At 35.9% G+C, this 27,759-nt stretch overlaps 1 protein-coding gene and 1 pseudogene across 1 annotated transcript; one reads left to right on the forward strand and one right to left on the reverse strand.

Moving 5' to 3' along the window:
• Window positions 1-2,780: 2,780 nt before the first annotated feature.
• Window positions 2,781-3,725, reverse strand: LOC110288624 (olfactory receptor 5B12-like). The gene has a single exon (XM_021154919.2). The coding sequence runs from the start codon at window positions 3,723-3,725 to the stop codon at window positions 2,781-2,783; it is 945 nt and encodes a 314-aa protein (XP_021010578.2).
• An 18,077-nt stretch (window positions 3,726-21,802) lies between these two features.
• On the forward strand, window positions 21,803-22,750 carry LOC110288625 (olfactory receptor 5B12-like; annotated as a pseudogene).
• The last annotated feature ends 5,009 nt before the right edge of the window (window positions 22,751-27,759 follow it).

Here is a 27,759-nt window from a genome sequence, read left to right on the forward strand (position 1 = left end):
AACTCTAATTTGGTTTATACATATTGAATATGCAAAAATAAATTACCATGCAATAACAAATTAGTGCTACAATTAATATAAAATTAATAAATTATTTGGAATTATAAGATGTATAAATAATTATACTGCTTCAAAACATATTGTATACATTATTTAATTATTTAAATAATTTGTTTCTTTGAATATGTTAATGGTGTTATTGTTTTGAAGAAACTGCTTATGTGCTAAATATATTGAAAAATAAAAATTGGGAGATCCTTGTTCATCGTAATGGTCCAAAAAATGTGACAAATAAAACTCTATGTTTTCATTTTAAACTAAATATTTACTTTTTGGAAACTGCCACATATATAAGCCCTTCTGACACAAAAAACCTATTTATTTATAAAGTGGGAATGCTATTTATACCTGGATAAAATTTCACTAAGTAGATATTTTTAAACATTTTAATTTTTTAAACTGTGGATATATAGAAAAAAATTCATCCATAAAGACATGGATGATATAAAGACTGAATTTATTTTATATCCAACAAATAATATTTAACATTTTATTATCGCATAGAATAATTATATGTCTTTTGGTGGATTTTATGTCATCTGATGAATAATCCTGAAGAAAGTTTACCTCATCAGCAACCTTTATGAATGTGCTCCTCAGACTAGAGACCACAGATTTCCTTAAGAGGATAATTACATTGTAGACCAAAGACACAATATTATCTGTATCCATAGAGTGAGTAGAGATAGGTTGCAAGTACATAATATTGACAGTCCCATCAAAGAGGAAGACTGCAGTGAGATGAGAAGTAAAGGTGGATATTGTGCTCTGGTACCCCTCACCAGAACAGATATTCAAAATGCTGATAAATTATAAACAGATAATAAAGAGATCAAAAAGAGGAAAAGTGCAAATATAACATTAAAGCTTGAAATAAGATTAAAAAAAATCTCAGTGGACTTAGGATTGAGCCAAACAAAGATCCTGTCCCCTGCCGCAACAGAAATAACAATAGAAATGATCCTAACAATGATTGCTTAGAGTGATACTGTAGCCTCACGTGTCCTTCTCTTCTCCCTCCTTTCTCTTTCCACTCCATTAGCTTAAGACACATTCATCATCCAAGCCTTAGACAGAACCTATATCTGAAATATTAACTGATCAGTCTCCTTTACCTCAGATTACCTGCAGTATATCCTAACACTTGCTTAGCCTTAGTTTTCCATCTGTATGCATCCACAACTTGTAAGTCCTTGAAACCTTACCTGCTCAGGCCATCCCAACCTTCAGATTGTGGCCAGGCAACACAACAAAGGCAGCCTAGATCTCAAGGAAGACAAAGCTAAGAAGAGAACTCAACTTGTTTAGAACTCATCATAATCAATTTCTGTGTCTCTATGTGTCTCTCTGTGTCTGTCTATGTCTTGAAATAATAATAATTAACTTTATCAAAAGATTAAAGATCTTTGAATAAAACATGAACAATTAGCTCTGTAAACTTAATGTGAATAGCAATAAGTACCAGAGTGGTGCCCAAGAAAACAAAAAATGTTTGGCTGAGTAAAATGAAAAAAAAAAAAAGAGATCATAGAATTGAAAAATTGCTTCAATATCGAGATGAACTTATTGAAGGGTATGAAGTGAAAATGAAGGTGCGATTCAAAAAAATTTTAATTCAACTAGAAACCTCAGAAAAGAGATGGGCATATACTCTTGCCACTATCAATAAAGTTATTACTAATTAATAGTTGCCTGGAGTAAGTGAAGCATTTTTTGTTTGATTGGATTTTTGATTGTTGTTATTGTTGATTTTTAAACAGTATAACCAATGTTAGGTTGACAATATTTCTATAGAAGGTCATACATCAAAGATCATTTGAGAATCATAAATTTGATCTTAATCAGAGAAAACAAATGTGCATAAAAATAGATGGGTATAAATGGAGGGAATCTTAATTGAAAGGGAGTGAATATTGTAAAACATTGTTTGGAGCTTTCAAGAAACTAACAAAACTTGTAAAAAAATTACACTATAACTCTGGTATCTGTTGATATATTTATCCACCTAGTCATGGTTTGGTACAAAAGTAGCTGTGCTGTGAATAAGATGCACAGAAATGTCTAGTCAACCTAAAGAGCATGCCAACAACATACAGATAAAACAATTTGATGCAAGTCTCTCTTGCTGAAACAATGAGTTTTGTCATGGATACGTTTTCCATGAGTATGGTTAAGGAGCTACCTGCAAGAAAATGAGTGTATCTGAGAGAGATGCATTATTAGAAAATCCAGAAGAATGGGTGGCCACTCAGTAAAAATATGAATTGCTATAACCCAATAAGCAACGTTCAGGAAGTGTGGTATGAGAGACTCCTCTCTAGCATTTGTGTGCTATTATGGTTCTATGGACCAGTCTATGCGACTCTTATAAACTTCTGAGCTCAGGAAATTATTAAGTTTCATTGGCATCCTGAATCTTAAATTTTTGACACATCTGAACATTGTAATTTTATTTACATCTTGAGTCTTATAATCTCCCAAATCTCTCAAGCAAACAACATCTCAATTCAGAGGAAATAATTACAAAACATCAGTTAACACATGAACTGTGATCAGTATTGGGTATTTTAGTATCTAGGATTACAATCGAGATATTTAAATTAAAGCACCCAAATTCTATGATAAGATATCCAAAATTAGCTGTATATTGTTAGAATCCAAAAGGAATACAAAGAAAATACTTATAAAGAATATACCCTGAACTACAATACACTTTACAGTTAATTGACTAATCCCAGTGAAAGCACTGCTTTTCCAGCAACCTTCCTGACTGCATTCTTGACTTCTTTATTTCTCAAGCTATATACGAGCGGGTTCAGCATGGGAATGACCATGGTGTAGAAAACAGATGCCATCTTGTCAGTGTCCATGGAGTGATTGGAGCTGGGCTGTAAGTACATGAAGATAATTGTGCCATAGAAGATGGAAACAGTGGTAAGGTGGGATGCACAGGTGGAAATGGCCTTCTTCCTGCTCTCAGCAGAGCGCATTCTCAGAATTGCAACAAAAATTAGTAAGTAAGAGGACAATATAACTAATAGGGAAAAAGCAATATTGAATCCTGCCAACATGAAGAGTATAATTTCATTTGTGTGAATACTGGAGCAAGAAAGAGCTAATAGTGGGGGGATATCACAGAAAAAGTGATTAACTACATTAGAATGACAGAAGGAAAGATGGAATGTGAAGGAAACATGGATGGAAGATTGTAAGAGTCCACTCAAGTAAGATCCAACAAGAAGTAGGGCACATTTCATAGCTGTCATAGTAGTGGAGTAATGCAAGGGTTTGCACACTGCTGCATGACGGTCATAGGCCATTGAGGCCAAGATAAAACTCTCAATAATAGCAAAGGCTATAAAGAAGAACATCTGGGCAGCACATGCATTGTAGGATATTATCTTATTTTCTGTGAGAAACCCTTCCATCACCTTGGGGGTGACAGCTGAGGCATAAACACAGTCCACCAGAGAGAGGTTACTGAGAAAAAAGTACATGGGAGTGTGGAGTCTGGAGTCGAGCAGAATCAGCATGATCATCCCAAGATTCCCAAACAATGTTGTCAAATAAATGAGAGTAAAAATGATAAATAAAGGAGTTTGCAGGAATGGTGCATTTGTTAACCCAACAAGAATAAATTCAGACAGTTCTGAAATATTCTGCATAATTTTTATGTGGGAATTATAACAGACTCCTAGAACGAAATAAAGAAATATTGTATTTGGACATGAGCAAGCGATTTTAAGTATGTTAACATTCTCTTATTCATGTGTCAGCATCCTGTACAGTGTGAAATGATCTCATCTGAATTCTGGCTGGGAATGACCTAAAAGGAGTTACTTACCTGGTAGTGGGTCAAATGGGAACTTACTTTATTGCTGCCAATATGCATTCCTATTGTAAATATAGGTCTTATTTCAGTTCTTTGTAAATGAAGATAGTTTTTTCCTTAACACACAAAGGACAATTTTGTTTTCAAAAATCTTACAAATGTATTTTCTGATATATGCATCAGAATCTTTGAAACAAGTTCAATTTAGGTACATGCAATTATTCTTTGCTTTTTTTTTAGTAACAAACCCTATCTGTTGTGTTTTCCATCTCTAACACTTCCAGCAAGTTTACTACACTAGCTGTGGCTATGCAGTAAAATTAGGTGCTGCTTCATGAGTACTCAGATTTATATCTAAGTTGCTAAGCTCTTTCATTAAATTTTTTCCTTTTAAATTTGAACAAAATGATAACTTCCTGATGTATGAAACATGTTCATTGTAAAGTTTAAATATATCAGTTATCATTTATTTAACAATCTAAGGTCATAGTTTTTCAAAATTAGAATTATTTAAAATCTTTCATTACTTATAATGGGCTTTATTTTATTTTACACATTTTCCTGTTTTCTATAACTGCCACAGAATTTTGTTATATTTGTGTTTGAGGGAGAATAAGGTAAACAATAATGGATAGCTATCTTTGCTCTTTCTACACAATGTGTAACCTCAAATACAGTATATTAAAAGGTGCATCTTGTTGTACCATCCCCGTGGTGGATAATGTAATACCTGAAAATGCAAATATGATTTCATATGAGGTTCCTGAATTGAGACCTACTTCCAACTTGAAAATCTTAGGCATACTTATTTTTCTTCATTAATAATCTCTTATACTCACGGCATGAGATAATATAACCTTATTCATTTAAATAACCGATATGCAAATCATCCTTTCTCTTCATGAGATATACCTGTACTTAAATTAAAATGAATGTGTAATTTTTTGCAAGTATGTAGGATGATAACTATTCAAAATCATGTAAGTCATAGCCATTACCTTTCCAATGCTTGCTTATCTTTACCTGGTGTTTTCTGAATAGCAGCTCATAATACTTGTCTGAAAGTTGATATTCTCAGGAAAAGGAACCTAGTAAACGATATATTAAATAAATGTTGAAAGTTCTAGAATATTCTGAAATTAAAAGTGAGATGAGGTTTTCTGATCCTGTAGAATATTTTAAATATTAGAAAATTAGAACATGGTCTCCCTCTAGAATGAAACCATCACTTCAACATCAAAAAGACTTTATAGTAGAATTCTGGCTTTTCTAATGCATCATGGTTGTAAGTAGAGCAAGGGGTCTAGAGTGAGATTATAAGTAAATAAATAATCATGGCTCTCTGGACCTGCTGCTTTATCTTTTTAGATATTAAATTTACTCTTTTTTGTTTGCACCTATGAATAAAAACAAAATAACTTGTTATATCTATTTACAGTTTTGCTTACATATATTTACATATTTTTAATACTTACTGTTGTCCTAAGAACAGAAAAAGAGGAGTAAAAAGGAAGGCTGTGTGATATTTCCTATCCAGAACACTGACCTAACATACATAACTAGGAAAGCATATTGTTCTCCTCTCTACACAGCTAGAGCAGCTCTGCTGTGAAATAGAATTTTGTCTTATAATATTGCCAATATAATAATATAACTAGGAGCTATACATGTATCTCACAGGGGCGAAATTCACATGAGTAGGTGTCTCTAGAGCATAATGAACTCACATTGGCTTTTAGATCAACCTTGATGGAGATTGCAGAAGATAGTGTTTGCATATTGTTTAACAGTACTTATGAAGACATTGGAGAATATATACTTATATGAAAAAAAAAACCTCAAGTTATCAAACACAGGTGTCCACATTCAGGTTGAACAGAGAAACAACAAACAAAAAACAACTTAAAAGCCCATTAATTTTTTTACCTTAAGCAACCTTAGCAACTCATACAAGCATTTTTATATCAATTTTCCTCAAAAGATCTGAGTTAGGACTTTTATTATTTCATTTTAAGTATTATAAAGAAGATATTCATTTTATTCTTATCACATAAAACATTATTTGGATATATGCGTTCTAATTTTTTTTACTTTTAATTATTCAGTTTATATCCTGCATACTGATCCCCTCTTTGTCACTACCTCTTATAATTCTTCCCCCATCCCTCGAACCCTTCTCTTCTGAGCAGGTGGTGACCCCTGGGTCACCAGGGGGACCCTGGCCTTTCAAGTCTCTGTGAGCTTAGACATTTCCTCTCCCACAGAGGCCAGACAATATAGCCCAGCTAGAAGAACACATCCTACATACAAGCAACAGCTGTTGGGATAGCTCATGTTCCTGCACCTCAAGACCCACACGAAGTCCAAGCTCTACATATGCTACATATGTGCAGAGAAGCCTAGCTCCAGACCTGTATGTTCTTTGGTTATTGGTTCATACTCTGAGAGCCCCAAGTGTCCAGGTTGAGGTTAGTTGATTCTATTAATCTACCTACAAAATTCCTATCACCTATTAACTGCAATCCTTCCTTTTATTCTTCCATAAGGGTCTCCAAGCACCTTGAGACCTCCTAAATTCTTCTCCAGGGCTGGCCAGGTGACTTTCCCTAACACATCTATTCACATATTCTCCACAAATCTCCAGACCTATATTGAGTCCCACACACAGTGTCCTAGCCATGTGTGGCTATGCTTCCTCCCAGAGGATTCTCCTACATCATATCTGAATTCCTCCAAGTTATATGGAACCCCATATTCCAGCCATGGACAACTAAGCAAATCATGAATATCATGTCAATACCTTCTGTCCATGTGACTTTCTTCACCCAATCATTTTCCAGTTTCTAGGCTCAAGCTGTTAAATTCTTTCTGCCATTCCCTCCACTATATTTCCTGGGCCTCAGCGAGAGCATTTGAGAGTACTTTTTAGGATGCATGCTTCTGAAGTACTGTTGTCCTTGAAAGTGACATAGTGGCGGAAAACCTACAAATATGTGGTATAGATCTGTGAAACTTTCACATCAACAGCACCTATATCCAAGGAAACATTTTCTGATTTAGAGAATCTTCTCTCACATCTGTGGAACTCTGCTGTGGAACATAATGTAGTCTTGTGCTTTACTTTTTAAATTTAGAAGTGACAAGATTTGCAAATATCTCATTGAGAGCAATGCCATGGGAGTTGTTGTTTCTAGAGATTCATGATCCTACACCAACCATCCAAACTAACACTTCAGAAGCCTGTTAACATGTTGTTTGGGAGGGTTTATGAGTATGTTGGGAAAGAGAATTTCAGGGAATAGAGCCTGAAATTATCGAGCCAGCTGGGCTACAGAGAAGTTAGGCAAAAAAATAAAATCACACTTAATTGAAATCTCATAATATATGACAGCACAATTTTTCAATTATTATTATTATATGGTTATTGCTATAAACTTTAAATTTAAATATATTTGATCATATTCTTCCCTTCTTTCAAGATATCTTTCACACAAGGGCCTTTGTATTTCTGAAGCATAAATATTTTTTCAACGTTTTTTGTTAAAAATAATCTCCAATTTTGTTTTTAAAACCACAATCTGCTTTGGTTTTTATTATTAATATTAATGTTAAAATATAATTTTTATAGATAAAGGTGCAGTGTATAATTTGCCAATATAATGTAGATACATACTATGAATAATCATTTTTAGGTATAGTTTGTATATTTATTACTTATATATCTATCATTTTGAGTTTTCAGAATATTAAACAGTTTAATTTCCATTATTAAAATAATACAATAATATGTAAAGTAGCTAAACTACACAGATCATTTATTTCCTTGAAAAATTAAGAGAACTGATTGTTTATCAGATATCAAGTTCGACAGTGAAACTTTCAGTAGCCTTAGAATCACAACTCATTAACACACTGAAATCTGCCTGGGAAGTTTATTTTCAGAAATGCATACCGAAGTAAAACTTGTATATGTAACATTAATAGGGAAATTTGTTTCAGGAAGAGAAAATGATTTAAAGTCACATTTCTTAAAGAGAGAAAAAAGTACTCTAAGAACACTGAGTTAAGAAGACTGATATGAGAAGTAAAAGCTTCTCAAAGAAGAGTAGCATTACAGTGTGTGTTTGTGTGTGTGTGTGTTCTTCCAAGGCCCCCCCTCTCTCTTTCTCCTACAGCAAAATATGTCTTATAGCAAGGGCAAAAAGAATTTTTGTTTCAGTAAACACAGTTACAGGGTGGATTTGAAAGGAATATTATTCAGATGAGTAGGGTATGAAGAACATTAAGATGTATCATATCAATGCTATGTAGTGTATGAAGAACACTAAGATGTATCATATCAATGCTATGTAGTGTATGAAGAACACTAAGATGTATCATATCAATGCTATGTAGGCACATTATAGTTACTGTCTTTGAGAGTTTAATTGAAGTGTCTCTGTAAATCTACCCTTTAATATAAGTAAGTAGAATTTACTTAACCTCTTTGACAAGATACCTTTGAAAAACACCTTTTGTATTTGAGACTCATTGATCTTACCAGCAAAATTCCCTGCCTTTTTTCCACAAAAGAAGATTACATCTTAGGCCTAGCCTCCTACCTCATTCATACCATTCTTTCCATTACCATAATTCCTTATCTTTCTTTTACCAAATGGGTGTTAATAGTCACTTTTCTGTTGCTTTGATAAAACATCATGACTAAAAACTATATATATAGAGAAAAGTGTTTGTTTAGGTTTATAGTTCAAGGGTGTTAGATTCTACAGTGGTTGGAGAAAACACTGCTTATGCACATAAACATAGACACACACACACATACACACACAAAGAGACATAGAGAGACAGAGAGAGAGAGAGAAAGACTCACACATGCATGCCAAATAAATAAAGCATGTTTGAAAAATGAAAATGCTTTATATTAAGTATTTGTAATTGAAAACATCATTGACACTTGGGATTGGCGTTAAAAAAGTCAGAGGATTCATTATGGTCAAGGCCAGCTGTGCACCATCTTGCACAGAAACACCGCAGAAGATTCAAAGGTCTCCAAAGGACTCTTTACTCCACAGGGCACCTAGCGCAGCCAGGGCCTTGAGATCACTGGTGAGTGGAAAGAAACATCAGTTCCAAAGAATCCTGGAGAGTCTTGTACCAGCAGGAACTAGTACAAAGGAACCCCGCCTGACAAGAGGCTGGGATTCGTCCTGCACAGGGCCAGCCCTGGCATCTTCCCAGTTGAGCTCGCCAAGGTCCCCAGAGGACTCTCCATGCCACAGACCACCTAGCACACCCAGGACCTTGGGATCCCTTGTGATCACATGGGCAGCAGAAGCAACAGAGCTTCTTGGACAGGGTCCCTTTGGGCCTTTATCCTCAGCCAGGAGGCAGAGGTGAGACCCAGACCCCAGGGCACCTTCATTGCCAGAGGAGAGTGGGCCTTCGGGGAGGGCTCTGACCCCAGGACTCAGGAAGTGGATCAGAGCTCCAGAGTTCTGGACACCTTCCCTGTAAGAGGAGAGTCTGCCTGCAGAGAGTGCTCTGACCACTGTTACTCAGGGGAGAATTGGACTACCCAAGACTGCTGACAGAGGCTAACAGAATCACAGGAGGAACATGCTCCAGCCAGACACAGCTAGATCAACTAACAACAGGGATTAACAGATAGTGAAAGACAAGCGTAAAAATACTACTAACAGAAACCAAGACCACTGAGTATCATCAGAACCCAGTACACCCACCACAGTGAAACCTGGATACCCCTGGTGGTAGAGGATTTTAAGAAGGGCATTAATATCTCACTTAAAGAAATACAGGAGAACACTGCAAAACAGGTGGAAACCCTTAAAGAATTACAGGAAAACACTGCTAAACCAGTAGAAGTCCTTAGGAGGAAACACATACACACACACATACACACACACACACACACACACACACACACACACACACCCTTAAAGAATTACAGGAAGACACAACCAAACAGGAAATGGAATTGAACAAAACCATCCAAGATCTAAAAATGTATTAGAAACAATGAAGTAAACCTAATGGGAGACAACTTTGGAGATAGAAATCCTAGGAAAGAAATTAGGAACCATTGATGCGAGAATCAGCAAGAGAATACAAGAGATGGAAGAGAGAATCTCAGGTGTAGAAGATTCTATAGAAAACATGCATACAACAATCAAATAAAATGAAAAATGTAAAATTATCCTAATTCAAAACATCCAGGAAATCCAGGACACAAATAGAAGACCAAACCTAAGGATAATAGGTATAGATCAAAATGAAGATTTTCAACTTAAAGGCCCATTAATACCTCAAACAATATAGAAGAAATCTTCCCTAACCTAAAGAAGAAATGCACATGAAATACAAGAGATCTACAGAATTACATATAGACTGGACCAGAGAAGAAATTACTCCCATCACTTTATAATCAGAACAAAAAAGGCACAAAATAAAGACAGAATATTGAAAGCAGTAAAGGAAAAAAGGCCAAGTAACATATAAAGGCAAACCTATTTGAATTACACCAGACTTCTCACCAGAATTTCTGAAAGCCAGATGAACCTGGACAAAGTTTATATGGACTCGAAGAGAACACAAATGCCAGCCCAGGCTATTATACCCAGCAAAACTCTCACTTACTGTAGATGGAGAAACCAAGGTATTCCATGACAAAACCAAATTCACACAATATCTTTCCATGAATCCAGCCCTTCAAAGGATAAATTGAAAACTCCAACACAAGGATGGAAATTATGCCCTAGAAAGAGCAAGAAATTTATCCTTCAACGAACTTAAAGGAAGACAGCTAAAAGAACAAAACCCAAACTCTAACAACAAAAATAACAGGATGCAATAATTACTTTTCCTTTGCACTTCTTCATATCTATGGATTCAAATCCTCAATAAAAAACATAGACTAACAGACTGGCTATGTAAACAAGACCCACAATATTGCTGCATACAGGAAACCCAACTCAGGGTCAAAGACAGACATTACCTTAGAGTAAAAGGCTGGAAAACAATTTTCCAAGCAAATGGTCCAAAGAAACAAGCTGGAGTAGCCATTCTAATATCGAATAAAATTGACTTCCAACCCAAAGTTATCAAAAAAGACAAGGAGAGGCAGTACATACTCATCAAAGGTACAATCTGCCAAGATGAACTCTCAATTCTGAATATCTATGCTCCAAATGCAAGGGCAACCACATTTGTTAAGGAAACTTTAGTAAGGCTCAAAGCACACATTGCACCTCACACAATAGTTGTGGGAGATTTCAACACTCCACATTAATCATTGGACACATCATGGAAACAGAAACGAAACAGAAGCACATTGAAACTAACAGATGGTATGAACCAAATGGATTTAACAGATATCTACCGAACATTTTATCCTAAAACAAAAGGATATAACTTCTTCTCAGCACCTCATGGTAACTCCTTCACAACTGGTCATATAATTGGGCAAAAACTGGCCTCAACAGATACAAAAGTATTGAAATTGTCCCACACCTCCTATCAGATCACCACTGACTAAGGCTGATCTTCGATAGATAACATAAATAATAGAAAGACAGCATTCACGTTGAAGCTGAATAAGACTCTACTCAATGATACTTGGTTAAGGAAGAAACAAAGAAAGAGATTAAAGACTTTTTAGAGTTTAATGAAAATGAAGCCAAAACATACCCAAACTTATGGGACACAAATAAAGCAGTCCTAAGAGGAAAACACATAGCTCTGAGTACCAACAAAAAGAAACTAGACAGAGCATACACTGGCAGCTTGACAGCACACCTAAAAGCACTAGAACAAAATGAAGCAAATTCACCCAAGAGGAGTAGACATCAGAAAATATACAAACTCAGGGCTGAAATCAACTTAGTAGAAACAAAAAGAACCAGTCAAAGGACCAACCAAAGCAGGAGCTGTTTTTTTTTTTTAGAAAATCAACAAGATAAATAATCCCTTAACCAGACAAACTAGAGGGCACAGGGACAGTATCCTAAATAACAAAATCAGAAATAAAAAGGGAGTAATAACAACAGAACCTGACGAAATTAAAAATATCATTTGATCCTACTAAAAAAGGATATACTCAACAAAACTGGAAAACCTGGATGAAATGGACAATTTTCTACACAGATGCCAGGTACCAAAGTTAAATCAGGATCAGAAAAATGATCTAAGCATTCCCATATATCCTAAAAAAATAGAAGCAGTTTTTAATAGTCTCCCAACTAAAAATAAATAAATAAATAAATAAAAAGGTTATGACTAGATGGGTTTAGTGCACATTTCTAATAGACCTTTAAAGAAGACCTAATCCCAATTTTCATCAAACTATTCAACAAAATAGAAAAGGACTCTACCCAATTCACTCTATGAAGACACAATTAATCTTATATCTAAATCACACAAAGATCCAACAAAGAAAGAGAACTTCAGACCAATTTCCCTTATGAACATCGATGCAAAAATACTCAATAAAATCCTCGCAAACCGAATCCAAGAACACATCAAAATGATCATCCATCATTATCAGGTAGGCTTCATCCCAGGGATGCAGGGATGGTACAGAAATCGATCAATGAAACCCACTATATAAACAAACTGAAAGATAAAAACCACATGATCATCCCATTAGATACTGTGAAAGCAATTGACAAAATCCAACACCACTTCATGATAAAAGTCTTGTAAATTTCAGGAATTCAAAGACCATACCTAAACACAATAAATGCAATATACAGCAAACCAGTAGCTAACATCAAACTAAACGGAGAGAAATTCGAAGCAATCCCAGTAAAACCAGGGTCTGGACAAGGCTGCACACTTTCTCCCAACCTATGCATTATAGTACTTGAAGTCCTAGCCAGAGCAATTAGACAACAAAAGGTGATCAAGGGTATACAAAATCTAAAAGAAGAAGTCAAAATATCACTATTTGCACATGATATGATAGTATATATAAGTGACCCTAAAAACTCCACCAGAGAACTCCTAAACCTGATTAACAACTTCAGTACAGTAGCTGGACATATAATTAACTAAAAAAAACCTCAGGGGCCTTTTTCTACACAAAGGATAAACCGGCTGACAAATAAATTAGGGAAACAACACCCTTCACAATAGTCATAAATAATATAAAATTCATTGCTGTTACTCTAACTAAGGAAGTGAAAGATCTGTATGATAAGAACTTCAAGTCTTCTGCAGAAAGAAATTGAAGTATACCTTAGAAGATGGAATGATCTCCCATGTTCATGGATTGGCAAGAATTATATAGTAAAAATGGCTATCCTATGAAAAGCAATCTACATATTCAATGCAATCCCCATCAAAATTTTAAATCAATTCTTCACAGAGTTAGAAAGGGCAATTTGCAAATTAATGTGGAATAACAAAAAAAACCTAGGATAGCAAAAACTATTCTCAACAATAAAGGAACCTCTGATGGAATCACATGTTTGACCTCAATTGAGCTGTATTACAGAGCAATTGTGATAAAAGTTGCATGGTACTGGTACAGCAACAGACAGGCAGATCTGAGGAATAGAATTGAAGACCCAGAAATGAACCCACACACCTATGGTCACTTGATCTTCCACAAGGGAGTTAAAACCATCCAGTGGAAAAAAGACAGCACTTTCAACAAATGGTGCTGGCTTAACTGGTAGCTATCATGTAGAAGAATGAGAATTGTTCCATTCTTATCTCCATGTGCGAAGCTCAAGTCTAAGTAGATCAAGGAGCTCCACATAAACCCAGAGACTCTGATACTTATAGAAAAGAAAGTAGGTAAGAGCATCAAAAATATGGGCACAGGAGAAAAATTCCTAACAGAACAGCAATGGCTTGTCCTCTAAGATCTAGATTCAACAAATAGGACCTCATAAAATTGCAAAGCTTCTGTAAGTCCAAAGACACTGTCAATAAGACAAAAAGGGCACCAACAGATTGAGAAAGGATTTTTACCAATCCTAAATCAGATAGGGGATGAATTTAAAATATATACAAAGAACTCAAGAAGATGAACTCTGGAAATTCAAATAACGACATGAAAAAATGAGTCACAGAGCTAAACAGAGAATTTTCTACTGAGGAAAACAGAGTCGCTGAGAAGCACCTGAGAAAAATGTTCAACATCCTTAATCATCAGGGAGATGCAAATCAAGACAACCCAGAGATACAACCTCACACCAGTCAGAATGGCTAAGATCAAAAATTCAGGTGACAGAAGATGCTGGTGTGGAAGTAGAGAAAGAGGAAAACATCTTCATTGTTTGTGGGATTGCAAGCTTGTACAACCACTCTGGAAATCAGTCTAGCGGTTCCTCAGAAATTTGGACACTGTTTCACCAGAGAATCCAGCAATACCACTCATGGGCATATATCTAGAAGATGTTTCAACTGGTAATAAGAACACATGATCCTCTATATTCATAGCAGCCTTACTTATAATAGCCAGAAGCTGGAAAATACCTAGATTTCCCTCAGGGGAAAGATCATTACAGAAAATGTGGTACATTTACACAATGGAGTACTACTCAGCTATTAAAAACTATGAATTTATGAATTTCTTAGACAAGTGGATGGATCTGGAGGATATCATCCTGAGTGAGGTAACCCAATCACAAAATAATTTACATGATATGCACTCACTGATAAGTGCATATTATCCCATAGACTTAAAATACCCAAGCAACAATTTGCAAAACACATGAAACTCAATTAGAAGGAATGTCCAAAGTGTAGATACTTCGTCCCTTCTTAGAACTGGGAACAAAATACCCATGGGATGAGTTACAGTTAAAATGTTTGGAGCTGAGAAGAAGGATGAACCATCCAGAGACTTCCCACCTGAGGATCCATCCCATAAGCAGACACCAAATGCAGATACTATTGCATATGCCAGCATGATTTTGCTGAAAAGACCCTGATATAACTGTCTCATGTGAGGCTATGCCAGTGCCTGGCAAATACAGAAGTGGACGCTCACAATCATCTATTTGATGGAACCCAGGGCCCCCAATGGAGCTGCTAGAGAAAGTACCCAAGGAGCCGAAGGGGTCTGCATCCCTATAGGTGGAACAACTATATGAACTAACCAGTACTCCCAGAACTTGTGTCTCTAGCTGAATATATAACAGAAGATGGCCTCATTGGCCATCATTGGGAGGAGAAGCCCAATGGTCTTGCATACTTCATATGCCCCAGTACAGGGGGATGTCAGATACAAGAAGTCTGAGTGGGTGGGTAGGGGAATAGGGTGGGGGTAGAGTATAGGGAATTTTTGTGATAGCATTTCAAATGTAAAGGAAGAAATTATCTAATAAAAAAATGAAAAAATAAAACCCTGAAATCTATTATCTTCATGAGATAGAATTTTAGGTAAGTATCCTGGTTTTCAGTTGTGTTGGTGTATACATAGCTTGCTTTGGTTTGAGAACTAGTTTCTAATGATGCCAAAGTGTATTGGCTTTGTGGCTTCTTATGGTCTTTGTGCTTCCATCTCACCATCTGGTTATCTCTTGCTTAGCTGGCTTGGGTGTCTCTAACTGAGTCCTACCTCCTGTGTCCCTGATTTGTTGCAGGTCTCCTGTGAGACCTGTATCCTTGGCTGTAGCAGACCTTGTGGGAGGTCTTCAGACTGTGATGTCTTCAGAGCCTCATGCATGATGGTGATCTGTTGCCCCAGCTACAGCAGACCTCTTGTGTTGTCTTCAGTCTGTGGGGTCTTCAGAGTATTATAGAAGGTGAGTATCTGCCCTGGAGGAAGGCCCAGGCTAAAAAGGGGTGGAGTTGTAGTAGGGTTAGGGTATAGGAATGGGTCTAAAGTCCACTTGGCTCCTTGAGTTTCACAGCTGCAGCAGTTAATTTGCAGGGCCCTTTACCTGTTGCCCTGTCTGTAGAAGATCTCCTGGGAGGCCTTCAGACTGTGGGGTCTTCAGAGGAGCAGACAAGCTGATACTCTTCCCTGGCAAAAGGTGCAAACTGGGCAAATATGTATGTCATAATTCAATACCTATTGCCTATTCGTGTAGGAAATGTGGTTAGTCATGTTGAAAAAGTTTGACAACCAACACAGAAACCCAAATTTTTTTTCTAAGTCTGTATTTTGAGACAAAAATAAATGTCTTTAACAAGAAGATTCTTTTTAAGAAGCATCTCTTTACTTTTTTAAATAATTTGAACAATTTCTTCATCATTGTATGAAGTCAACTGAGTCATTATTCATGATTTTTCTATAAAAATAATATTCAAAACAAAGATTGGAAAGAAAATAGATTGAAACCACATACACAAGAATAATTGGACAGAAATTAAATAAAGTGTCAGTAGGATGGTAGAGTACAGGAGAATTGCTTGAATGCTAACACCTATACTCGTTGAACAATTATATATATGGATCAATCTAGGTTTGAATGTCAACTTTAATTTAATCATATTGTAGACCAGCCTGGTTCCAGGAAAAGACAAATTTAAATGACCAAAGGAACACATTTATTTAGATGATACTAGCTACCATCTACAGCCTTCTAGCACAGAATCAAGTTACTATTTCTTTGTGCATATATTATTTCTCATAGAGAAAAAATAAAGAAGAGCCTAACCATTTGCTCTTTCTTTCAGAGTAACACAAAACAAACTCCTTTTCTCTGTATATGACGTTTTATGGTTTGTTGATTTTTTCCTTTAGCCTTTGTTTAATTTCTTGATTGTGGTTTCTTTTTCTGTGAATGGACACAAAGAGGTCAGGAGTATCTAGGACTATTTAGGAAAGGAAAAATACGAATAAAATATATTGTATGAAAAATAATATAATGAAAATTAAGAATAATACATTTGAAAACAAGATTTTTTTTAAAGTTAAAGAAACGATAGCTACAAGCTTTAGTCAGTGTTCTATTGTGATGAAATAACATCATGACTACAACAAGTCTTATAAATGAAGATGTTTAATTGAGGCTTAACTGTACAGTTTTCAAGGTCAGGCTATTATCCTCATTTAAGGGAGCATGATGGCACTCAAATAGAGATGGTAACCTAGCGTTCCAAGTCTGGATCCAAAAGCAGCAGGACGAAACACCCACTGGACCTGCATTGAACTTTAGAAAACTCGATAGTCCACCAGAAGTGACATATTTCATCCAAGGTGACCATACCTCCTAATCTCTGTCAATCAGTACCACTCCTTAATGACCAAGGATTCAATTATTTGGGCCTGTGGGGCCATTTCTAGTCAAATGACTACAGAATTCTAATTTGGTTTATACATGTTTAATATGTAAATGGCAAATAACCATGCAATATAAAATTAGTGGTACAATTAAAATAAAATAAAGAAATTATTTGGGGTCATATGGTGTATAAATAAACATACTGCTTCATAACATATTTTAAACATTATTTAATTAAATAATTTGTTCCATTGAATATGTTAATGCTATTATTATTTTGAAGAAACTGCTTATGTGCTAAATACATTGAAAAATAAAAATTGTGAGATCCTTGTTCATTGTAATGATTCATAAAATGTGAATAATAAACCTCTGTGTTTTCATTTTAACCTAAATATTTACTTTTTGGAAATTAGTTCGTGCTTTATATTTGCCAGTCAATAGCAAGGGAACCACAGTGAATTTTTATCTGTGTCCTCATGTTGCTCACCTTTTTGGCAGGGATTAAAAGATATGTCATGCTTTGCCATTTAAAGTATTTTTTGAGGTTCATATGATACCTGTCTAATATTTTTCTTATTTCCTTTGAGAACTCTTCAAATTATTCTTTTAATTTACCTTCTAATCATTGCCCCACCTTGGTCCTCCCTCATACAGTTAATCATCCCATTTTTATCCCCACTTAACTTAGGGTGGTTGCTCTCCCCAGGGTTCCCCCTTCTCTGGGGCCTCTTAAGGATTAAGTATGTTTTCTTACACTGAGACCAGATCAGGCAGACCTCTGCTATATATGTGCTAGCAGCCTCAGACCAGCATGAGTGTGGAGGTGTCTGCTGGAAAATGAGAAATATAGAGTTGTCACATCATCAAAAATTGTTTCTCTCTTCTTCAGCAAATACCAATTTCCAATAGCTACTGATTAAGAGGTTACATCTGTAATGATGTAACAGACTTTTGTGAGATGCTTTTCTCACTTAGTCATGTACAGTTATTGTACAGACAGGTATAACTGCTGAGTTAGTGATTGCATTAATCATGTAATGTTTAGAAGCTTTTATTTAACAGCTTTCATTTCCATCCTCTAGCTCTTTTATTTTTAGATGTCCTCTTCAGCAATGTTCCCTGAGCCGAGGTAGTGGTGGTAGGATTAATACAGATGTTCCATTTAGACATGAACATTTTGTCTCTTATATTCAGCAACTGAACCAGGCATGTTTATCTGTACTGAATTCACCTGTCCATTGAAAATAGAAATCTCAAATGGTAGTTTTTCTATCTTACATTTGTCTATCTTTTCCTGATTTCAATTTTTGAATTCCAGTAATTAAATATGAGCTACTAAATGTTTTGAATAATGAATAATTGCAATTTATTTGTTCTTTTTTTAAATACAATACAGAAAGTAAGCAATCAGAAGACACATCATATTAGTCACTACTATTTCATGACATAGTGTCATACCTTTTATGACATAATAGTAGCTATCGGATTCCTAAAAATCTAAGCACTAGGTGTTCCCATAAACAGTCCATTCTTTAGTGATAGTCTGAATTTTCATTCTTCTTTTTCCTTAATTCCTTTCTCACTTCTTTAACAGTTCTGTTACCAATTCCAAATAAGTATATGAATTCAAATCATTGGCTTAGAGTTCGCATCTATGGGCAATACTTAATTCATATGCCAGTATCTTAATATCTTTAGTAGTCAAGTACATTTTCCATCTTGTTAAATATACCCTGGATAGAAAGATTCTTCCAGGTCAATAAGAGACATTTATTAAAGGAAGTAGATAGAGATTTTGAGGTTGATAGGATTGTCTCTTTACTTCCAAACACATATTGAGCATCTTCTACATCCTTCCATGTATATTTACTTGATTTCTTCCAAACTTATTGTTGTGATAGTTAGATAGATTGATTGATTGATTGATTGATAGATAGATGACAGATAGATAGATAGATGGATAGATGGATAGATAGGGGAGCCTCATCTATTTAATTTTAATTTTATATGTGTTTTCAGGGATGGTGACTTGATATTGGATCACTAATTGGTATGAATTTTTTCTGTACAGGACTATTTTTCCTATTCTCAGCATTTCTTAGTTACCTGAAGTTTATGTGACATTGAGGCCACATGAAGTTTGCCTTACTCACTTTGGTATGTCTATTGGCTTTGTCCTTGTTCAGGTAATATTTAGAGAGTTGTGGTCGGACTTTATCAGTTTAGCTCCTGATTGTAAAGAGAAGAAGTGACTTACTCCTACTAATTAGCTATATTCACACTACAAAAGAAGATAATTTTAGCTGAGAGAAACATTTTGTATGTTTTCAATGACTACAAAAGTAAACTTGAGAAGTTTTCACAATTGGTAAATACTAAACATATGGAAAATGCTAATATCCTTTACTCAGAATCACTACATAGTATATAATGGGACAATCTGGGCGAGTTTTCCTCATAAGTTGGTGAATATATAATAGTTACATATTAATAAATATATATTACAGAAAATGCAAAGTAAAATCTTAGAGTACATACATGGTGCTAAGTTAGTTGTTTGATGTTCTATTGAAAACCAACTAGAAGTAAAGAAAAATGATGCGCTGGAACCATGTGACAAAGCTAAATGCCAGAAGCTCAGGGTAGCTGCCTGACTGTGAAATTGTAGAGGGCTTTTTTCTTTATTCACTTACTGTGACCCAGATGTCATGATAATTAGACTAACTTCCCTCTAAATATCTGTTCCTTCATGTCATTACAAGGACTCTCTTCCAAATTCTAAAATTCTTGATAACTCCATTAAGGAGAAAATGAATAGCCAACATGGGAACACAAGCCTCCAGAGATATCTATTGCATCTTATGCCAATTCCCATGATGCATATGAGGAGCTTGCATCATCTGCCTTGATACTGACAAAATAATGCACAGGCCAGGGTTCTTTAGGTATACCAGAGCTAATGATGGAGGGGAAAAAGATCACTGTTTACAGAGCTTTCCTGGTATGCATGGCAGACCAATACTCAGTATTTTGTACACTTCTCTGTATCTAGAACAATGGTAAGTAATAAAATATATAGTTATATAAAGTTATAATTATAAGGGGAACAAAATCAAGCCACGTTTTTTCCTTGTGAAAAATTAGAAAATAATGGCAATAAATGTTGAATAGTCATTCTACAAACACACTGAGTTATCTTTTCCATACTTCTTTCCATCACACTTCACTGTATAGTTATGTATATACTGTATATATGTTATAATTCATATTTTGATGATCAGTATCAGAAGATGCCATTTAGAAGCTGGTAAGGTGATAATTGTACTCAAAGATAAAGGAGGTAACTGAATCTTATGGGGAAAAAAAAAACAATCAGCTTGGCTAACCTTGTACTTCTTCTCCTAACTTGAATAAGAATGACGTTTACTGCTAGCAATTAATATGTCTCATAATTCCAGAAACAAATTTGTTCTTAGGTGCATTGATTTTCATTCTGTAACCAGTGGCAGTCATCTGATATATGAGCCACTGTGGAGGTGAGTAAATCAAATATCCTATATAATATTGCTTGCTAAAACTTAGTCTCTATGGGAGAATGAGAAATATTTTTCTGTGTCTGGTCCAAAACACAAATCAAGAAGACATGGTTGTTGGTGTGTAAGGGACAACATCATTCTATGTGAAAAAGACTGTGGTATGAATACTAATCAGATACAGTTTTGCTCATCAATTTTGAAAAACTATTTCATTACATTTTTTACTTCTGAAAAAGTGAATATATTGTGGGGAGCAGGTGTGGCGGCAGTTCCAAAGGCGCCAGGGACTGCAGCTAAGTCGTATGACTTGCACCTGACTTCCTCATATAAACCACAAACATCATGAGAGCTGCGCAGTTGTACCAGGTTATTGGCGAAGCCATTTTGGTGGAGATATGCCCCTGCTGCCCTGATTAGCTGAAGCTGCATACCTGGTGAGGTGATGTGGCCTGCTGTGCATGGATGAGAACTGATAGTATATAAGAGTGAGAGGCCCAGGGCTCGGGGTCTTTCACCTACACAGTCAATGCTCTCTCAATAAACGTGTTGCAGAAGGATCCTATTGTGGTGTCTTTATTGCTGGCGAGTCAGGCATCTCACAAGATATCATGTATTGCCATCTAAATACTAACATGTAAAGAAGAACCAAGTAAGAAATCTCATGAATTGGACTTATAGCCTAGATGTGTTGAGATTAGAATCACAGGTCATTCCATATATTTAAGAAGGTAGAGATTATATCACATTAAATTTCATTTTTGAAATCTTATGCTGATAAAAAATCCATACATTCCTTACAGTTGATGATCCTGATCCAAGTTCCAATATATTGTATATACTATGTGTATTTTATACAAAAACATATGTAATTATTACAAATAGTAAAAATGACCATTATATAGTTTAGTGTAGCATACACAAGTTTATTTAGTAGTTATGGAATTGTACCCCACAGACATATTAACACTTGCATAATCAAATAAGATCAGTGCTCATCTGTATCATTGCCATATGAATTAACTACCTGTAGTTCCCCAGGATGCATTTAATCATCTTATGTATGGTGTTCTTCACAAGAAAAAAAAATGGTTAATTTTAGAATTCCATTGACATTCAAATAGCATATTTCTTTATATATTCTAGGAACTTGTCATGATAATTGCGAAATAACTTTGATGGAGAATATTTCAGAGGTCACTGAATTTATTCTTGTGGGGATAACAGATGCCCCAGAGCTTCAGATCCCTTTATTTATTATCTTCACTCTCATTTATTTGATTGCACTGTTTGGAAATCTTGGGATGATCATGTTGATTCTGCTGGACTCCAGACTCCACACTCCCATGTACTTTTTCCTCTGTAACCTCTCCCTGGTGGACTGTGTTTATGCCTCAGCTGTCATTCCCAAAGTGATGGAAGGGTTTCTCACAGGAAATAAGATAATATCCTACAATGCATGTGCTGCCCAGATGTTCTTCTTTGTAGCCTTTATTGCTATTGAAAGTTTGATCCTTGCCTCAATGGCCTATGACCGCCATGCAGCAGTGTGCAAACCCCTGCACTACACTACCATTATGACAAGTACCACCTGCATTTTAATTGTCACTTGCTGCTACATGTGTGGGATTTTACAATCCTCTATTCATGTTGCTCTTGCATTTTGTCTTTCCTTCTGTAATTCCAACGTGATTAATCACTTTTTCTGTGACATTCCCCCACTGCTGGACATCTCTTGTTCTGATACCTACAAAAATGAGATTACAGTCCTTATCTTGGGTACTTGTGATGGTATTTTAACTCTCTTCGTTATCTTAAACACTTACCTGCTTATTTTCATTGCTATCCTGAGAATGCGATCAGCTGAAGCACAGAGGAAGGCATTCTCTACCTGTGCATCTCATCTCATCACTGTATCCATCTTCTTTGGTCAACCTTGTTCATGTATTTACAGCCCAGTTCTAATCATTCCATGGACACAGACAAAATTGCATCTGTGTTTTACACTATGGTCATTCCTATGCTGAACCCTGTAGTATACAGTTTAAGGAACAAGGAGGTAAAAAAATGCATTTAAGAAAGTTGTTGGAAAATTAATGACATCACTTCAGTTAGTCAATTAATTCCAAAGTATTTTTAAAGCATATGAAACACTGGGTCTTTAGTTTTGATGAATAGTTTATTTGTAAATATTATTTATCTATGATTTAATTCAACTGTTACTTAATGAAGGAGAACTGTGTACTCATGCATGAGAATATGATAAATTTATTGTAAATTTTAATTGTATCTTTCTAGAAATATGATGTCAATTTAATATTTAAATTAAGATTATAATGGTTTGAGTTCACATACAACATTACTTCATTTTTTTGTTAAATCTGCTTTGTATGTCAATTTAATATGTGCATGATAACTGTTATACTTTCAATTACTTTATTATTATCATTAATAGTTATCATCATTTCTTTTTTATAGATAAAGTTACCTAAATTTTCCTCTGCATTCTTTGCTCCAAATCATAGTATATACTTCTGCTTGCTCCCTTGTAATTTATTGCCTCAGTTTTCATTAATTGTTGAAGTTCAATAAATATGATATGAATCAACTTTTTTCAAACATTAATACTAAAAAGAATTATGGAGAGATTTTTTGAAAATGATTTTTTTTTTCAACTGGATGGTTTTAGCTCCCTTTTCAAAGATCAGTGACCATAGGTGTGTAGGTTCATTTCTGGGTCTTCAATTGTATTCCATTTATCTACCTTTATGTTGCTGTACCAGTACCATGCAGTTTTTATCACAATTGCTCTGTAGTACAGCTTGAGGTCAGGCATGGTGATTCCCCCAGAGGTTCTTTTATTGTTGAAAAAGTTTTTGCTATCCTAGGTTTTTTTTTTTTTTTTTTGTTATTCCAGATGAATTTGCAAATAACATTACTTCATATAGTTTGGTGATAAAAAGGTCTTGAATCATGAGGTTAAAATAATTTCAGTGTTGGAATTTCCATAATAAGTGGAAGCATATTTTCTTACTCTAACTAGTAGTGAATTCCAGAGATGAGTACAGACTACAACCACCAAAAATTAATCTACATGATAAGTAGTATACATAATGAATTCTATAATGTTAAGTAACAGGATAAGTACTCTCTGATCATTTAAGTTGTATTTTACATCAGCAACAGACATCTTGGTTCCGGGTCCCTGCTGAGTGTATTCTGCACAGAGGTTAGGGATCCGACCGGCCCGAGAACACTTTGCCTGTACATTGGCAGCAGACATCTTGGTTCTGGAACCCTGCCTGGTGTATTCTGCACAGGCCCCAGACTTCCAGCCACCTTCCGGCCAGAGGAAAGGGGTCTGAGTAGAGAGGGAGTGCTTAGCCTGAGCATTGGCAGCAGACATCCTGGTTCCGGGACCCCGCCAATGTATTCTGCACAGGTGAGAGTAAGGAATACAGAAGCTAAAAGCTTCTGAGATGGGGGAGCCACATAGCTTCTAAGGCAACCCCCTTTTCAGGCCCCAGACAGCTGGCCACTTTTCTGGCCAGTGGTTAGGGATCCGACCGGTCCAGGAACGCTTTGCCTGTGCATCCGCAGCAGACATCTTGGTTCCGGGACCCACCAAGTGTATTCTGCACAGGCCCCTGACATCCAGCCACCTTCCAGCCAGTGGAAAGGGGTCTGAGCGGGGAGGGAGCACTTTGCCTGAGCTTCAGCAAGAGACATCTTGGTTCCAGGACCCCCCCCCTCCCAGTATTCTGCACAGCCCCAGAGATTTCCAGATGGCGAAAGGCAAACACAAGAATCCTACTAACAAAAATCAAGACCACTCACCATCATCAAAACGCAGCACTCCCACCCCACCTAGTCCTGGGCACCCCAACACAACCGAAAAGATAGACCCAGATTTAAAAGCATATCTCATGATGATGATAGAGGACATCAAGAAGGACTTTAATAACTCACTTAAAGAAATACAGGAGAACATTGCTAAAGAATTACAAGTCCTTAAAGAAAAACAGGAAAACACAACCAAACAAGTGATGAAAATGAAGAAAACTATACTAGACCTAAAAAGGGAAGTAGACAAAATAAAGAAAACCCAAAGTGAGGCAATGCTGGAGATAGAAACCCTAGGAATGATATCTGGAACCATAGATGCAAGCATCAGCAACAGAATATAAGAGATGGAAGAGAGAATCTCAGGTGCAGAAGATTCCATAGAGAACTTCGGCACAACAATCAAAGAAAATACAAAACGCAAAAGGATCCTAACTCAAAACATCCAGGAAATCCAGGACACAATGAGAAGACCAAACCTACAGATAATAGGAGTTGATGAGACAGAAGATTTTCAATTTAAAGGGCCAGCAAATATCTTCAACAAAATTTTAGAAGAAAACTTCCCAAACCTAAAGAAAGAGATGCCCATGATCATACAAGAAGCCTACAGAACTCCAAATAGACTGGACCAGAAAAGAAATTCATCCCGACACATAATAATCAGAACAACAAATGCACTAAATAAAGATAGAATATTAAAAGCAGCAAGGGAGAAAGGTCAATAACATATAAAGGCAGGCCTATCAGAATTACACAGACTTTTCACCAGAGACTATGAAAGCCAGAAGAGCCTGGAGAGATGTTCTACAGACAATAAGAGAACACAAATGCCAGCCCAGGCTACTATACCCGGCCAAACTCTCAATTTCCATAGAATGAGAAACCAAAGTATTCCACAACAAAACCAAATTCACACATTATCTTTCCACGAATCCAGCCCTTCAAAAGATAATAACAGAAAAGACCAATACAAGGAAGAAAATCACGCCCTAGAAAAAGCAAGAAAGTAATCCCTAAACAAACCTAAAATAAGAGAGCCAAAAGAACAGAATGCCAACTTTAACAACAAAAATAAAAGGAAGCAACAAGTACTTTTCCTTAATATCTCTTAATATCAATGGACTCAAATCCCCAATAAAAAGACATAGACTAACAGACTGGCTACACAAACAGGACCCAACATTCTGCTGCTTACAGGAAACCCATCTCAGGGAAAAAGACAGACACTACCTCAGAGTAAAAGGCTGGAAAACAATTTTCCAAGCAAATGGCCTGAAGAAACAAGCTGGAGTAGCCATTCTAATATCTAATAAAATCGGCTTCCAACCCAAAGTTATCAAAAAAGACAAGGAGGGACACTTCATACTCATCAAAGTTAAAATCTTCCAAGAGGAACTCTCAATTCTGAATATCTGTGCTACAAATGCAAGGGCAGCCATATTCATTAAAGACACTTTAGTAAAGCTCAAAGCATACATTGCACCACACAAAATAATAGTGGGCAACTTCAACACACCACTTTCATCAATGGACAGATCGTGGAAACAAACTAAACAGGGACACAGTGAAACTAACAGAAGTTATGAGACAAATGAACTTAACAGATATCTACAGAACATTTTATCCTAAAACAAAAGGATATACCTCCTTCTCAGCACCTCAGGGAACCTTCTTAAAATTGACCATATAATTGGTCACAAAACAGGCCTCAACAGATACAAAAATATTGAAATAGTTCCATGCATCCTATCAGACAACCATGGCCTAAGAATGATCTTCAATAACAACATAAATAGTGGAAAGCCAACATTCGCATGGAAACTGAACAACACTCTTCTCAATGATACCTTGGTCAAGGAAGGAATAAAGAAAGAAATTAAAGACATTTTAGAGTTTAATGAAAATGAAGCCACAACATACCCAAACCTATGGGACACAATGAAAGCATTTCTAAGAGGGAAACTCATAGTTCTGAATGCCTACAAAAAGAAACTGGAGAAAGCACACACTAGCAGCTTGACAACACATCTAAAAGCTCTAGTAAAAAAAGAAGAAAATTCACCCAAGAAGAGTAGACAGCAGGAAATAATCAAACTCAGGGGTAAAATCAACCAAGTGGAAACAAGAAGAACTATTCAAAGAATTAACCAAACGCGCAGTTGGTTCTTTGAGAAAATCAACAAGATTTATAAACCCTAAGCTAGACTCACTAGAGGGCACAGGTACAAACATCCTAATTAACAAAATCAGAAATGAAAAGGGAGACATAACAACAGATCCTGAAGAAATCCAAAGCACCATCAGATCCTTCTACAAAAGGCTATACTCAACAAAACTGGAAAACCTGGACGAAATGGACAAATTTCTAACAGATACCAGGTACCAAAGTTAAATCAGGATCAAGTTAACAATCTAAACAGTCCCACATCCCCTAAAGAAATAGAAGCACTCATTAATAGTCTCCCAGTCAAAAAAAGCCCAGGACCACATGGGTTTACTGCAGAGTTCTATCAGAACTTCAAAGAAGATCTAATTTCAGTTCTCCACAAACTATTCCACAAAATTGAAGTAGAAGGAACACTACCCAACTCATTCTATGAAGCAACAATTACTCTGATACCTAAACCACAGAAAGATCCAACAAAGATAGAGAACTTCAGACCAATTTCCCTTATGAATATAGATGCAAAAATCCTCAATAAAATTCTTGCTAACCGAATTCAAGAACACATTAAATCAATCATCCATCCTGACCAAGTAGGTTTTATTTCAGGGATGCAGGGATGGTTTAATGTACTGAAATCCATCAACATAATCCATTATATAAACAAACTCAAAGACAAAAACCACATGATCATCTCATTAGATGGGGAAAAAGCATTCAACAAGATCCAACACCCATTCATGATAAAAGTCTTGGAAAGATCAGGAATCCAAGGCCCATACCTAACCATGATAAAAGCAATCAACAACAAACCAGTAGCCAACATCAAAGTAAATTGTGAGAAGCTTGAAGCAATCCCTCTAAAATCAGGGACTAGACAAGGCTGTCCACTTTCTCCATACCTATTCAACATTGTACTTGAATTCCTAGCCAGAGCAATTCAACAACAAAAGGAGATCAAGGGGATACAAATTGGAAAAGATGTAGTCAAAATATCACTTTTTGTAGATGATATATATGATAGTATATATAAGTGACCCTAAAAATTCCACCAGAGAACTGCTAAACCTGATAAACAGCTTCTGTGAAGTAGCTGGATATAAAATTAACTCAAACAAGTCA

This window comes from Mus caroli, unplaced genomic scaffold, assembly GCF_978045245.1.
Source record: "Mus caroli unplaced genomic scaffold, Mus_caroli_1 scaffold_20, whole genome shotgun sequence".
Lineage (NCBI taxonomy): Eukaryota > Metazoa > Chordata > Mammalia > Rodentia > Muridae > Mus > Mus caroli.

Coding starts and splice junctions, on each gene's coding strand:
- LOC110288624 (XM_021154919.2), bottom strand. CDS start 3,725: ATGCAGAATATTTCAGAACTGTCTGAATTTATTCTTGTTGGGTTAACA.